The following is a 2,158-nucleotide window of genomic DNA, read 5'->3' as shown; positions in this document are numbered from 1 at the left end:
CACACACACACACATCCCCACAAACCCCCATATGCAATCACTTCTGCATATACAGCACAAATGCACACAAGTCTTGACAAAAATATATTTTTTCAATTAAATTAAAATATATTATTATGAGTGTTTGATTTTTAGTATGCAATTTGTTTTTTTCCCCCTAAGATGGCAAACCCTCTTCCCCCAAGGAGTAATGCCAGGGGCAAGGGGAGGGACTTCCAGTGGCAAAGGTCAGAGGTTAGGGGCAGAACCCAAGATAGTGACCAGGGGGCAGGGCACCTGTTAAGGGGCAGGGCTATCCACGCAGCCCTTGACAGCTTGCCAAAATTCGGTAAGCGGCCCTCCGTCTGAAATAACTGCCCAGCCCTGGCTTACAGTCATACCCTGAAACAGGGACCTTGAAGGGAAAAAGGTTCTGCACCTAGTTACAAATAGTCTCATCTGACTCTTTTTATCCAGATGAAGGCAGTGGAAACAAAACAGAAGAGAAAGCATTATTGTTTTCCCTTTACCTCCTTCTGCTCTTCCCACCACAGAGACCTGTACCACTTTGTTAGACTTTCCACCTTCTAATGTGCCAGTCTTTAGGACAAAGCATTTTTCAGGTATAAAACTTGTCTAAATTAGTACTGTTTGAACTCCAGAACCAAAAAAAAAAAAAAAAGAAAAGCATCAGGTACAGGGGTCAATGTTATTTGTGAAGCAAATGGAAGAGCTGCTACCAACTACTCACCAAATTATCTTCCAGCCATTCCCGTATGCATGCTGCCGTGGCCCCTGGTATCTGATTCCTTAATGATTCTCTCTCTTCAGGGTCCTCTAACATTTCTAGTGCCATCTTCAGGTCTTCTAGGAGATGCAGAATTTGGAATGTACCCAAATATACCGATGGAGCGGGTGACATAATGTCATAGATACCATTTGTATACTCTGCAGCGGCCCTAGTACCTAAAAGAATTAAGTAAAAGGAGGGAAGAGAGATTTTTTGAAAACCATTTTAAAGGTCACTAATAGATATATAGATACAATACTACAAGATCCATGCTCCAGATGCTGCTTTATGGATGTATGTAGAACTCTTCCTATAGCACTTCCGAGTTAGCTAATAAATCATCCCTTTCAGATTGAAGGGAATCCCAGCTAAACTAAAAAAAAATCCATCATCACCTGCAGTTATCTTTGCCAACCATTAGATGTCACTAGTTCTTCAGTGACACAGCTGAAAGACCCTGCACATAATGATATTTTTCTCTACTGTAAGAGAGCTGCATGCATCATTTTATCAGGAAACTTAGGAGAAAACAGGCTTTATTACCACAATGGGAGAAAAAGAAAGATGCTTTGGTAGAAGAATCAGAGTTGGCTATACAGATGTCTGGTGGATCCCTCCCAGCCCTCTTAAAATAAACTCCTGAAATTATATGAGAGTTTCCCAAGACACAGAACATATTCAACACCCACACCACAATATCAGTTTGGTATTAACTGAAATTGCCAGAATATTGATAGGTAATTTTAAATGGAAAGCTGATATAAAAGTTTTCTTAACCTTCCAAAAAACCCAACAAGATGGGATAAGGAGGAGACACTTTCCAATTATGGTAAATGTAATTTATTCACCAATGCCCCCCTTCCTTCAGGTGCTAACTGTACATTGGCACTGTTAAAATAGCTCTCCTAAATGCAAAAAATTCACACATTTGGACCAGTGCTTCAATATGGGAAGAGTCGTTTTTAAGTTTCCCAATACAATAACACTTGATAACACCCTTACTTAGAAAAACTTGATAGCACAGAGGATAGCCATTAGAGATTTAAGCTTTTTTCCCACCCAAACAATCTGGGATAAATGTATAGGTGCCAAAATGGAAAAAGCTTTTGCTTGAAAAGACTAAGTGGGGAAAAAACCTCAGAAGCTGCCTTAGAGTGGTGGTGCACAACCGCCAGTCCATGAACCAAATCCAGGCCACAGATCTCTGCCACCTGGCTTGTGGGACTTCCTGTCACCAAATTTCCCAACCCATGGGGAGAACTGGTAATTAATACCACCATCTACTCCCCAGGGAATTATGCACAGAAAAATTCAAAATTATGTGCAGTTAATTAATTTTTTTTTTTTGCAAATCAAATATAACGCTATTTTAACCTTTTTTAGAAATAT

At 40.0% G+C, this 2,158-nt stretch overlaps 1 protein-coding gene across 4 annotated transcripts in view; it reads right to left on the bottom strand.

Moving 5' to 3' along the window:
- PPFIBP2 (PPFIA binding protein 2) overlaps positions 1–2,158 on the bottom strand; it is a 223,748-nt gene that overhangs the window by 158,487 nt on the left and 63,103 nt on the right. For all 4 annotated transcript variants that reach the window (XM_019519541.1, XM_019519543.1, XM_019519542.1 and 1 more), the window contains exon 3: positions 731–945. In XM_019519541.1, the coding sequence (XP_019375086.1) occupies positions 731–945 (215 nt within the window). The remainder of the gene's footprint in view (positions 1–730; positions 946–2,158) is intronic.

The sequence above is a fragment of the Gavialis gangeticus genome, unplaced genomic scaffold (genome assembly GCF_001723915.1).
Source record: "Gavialis gangeticus isolate Ggan-Ray unplaced genomic scaffold, GavGan_comp1, whole genome shotgun sequence".
NCBI lineage: Eukaryota > Metazoa > Chordata > Crocodylia > Gavialidae > Gavialis > Gavialis gangeticus.
This window is presented reverse-complemented; position numbering and strand designations above follow the sequence as displayed.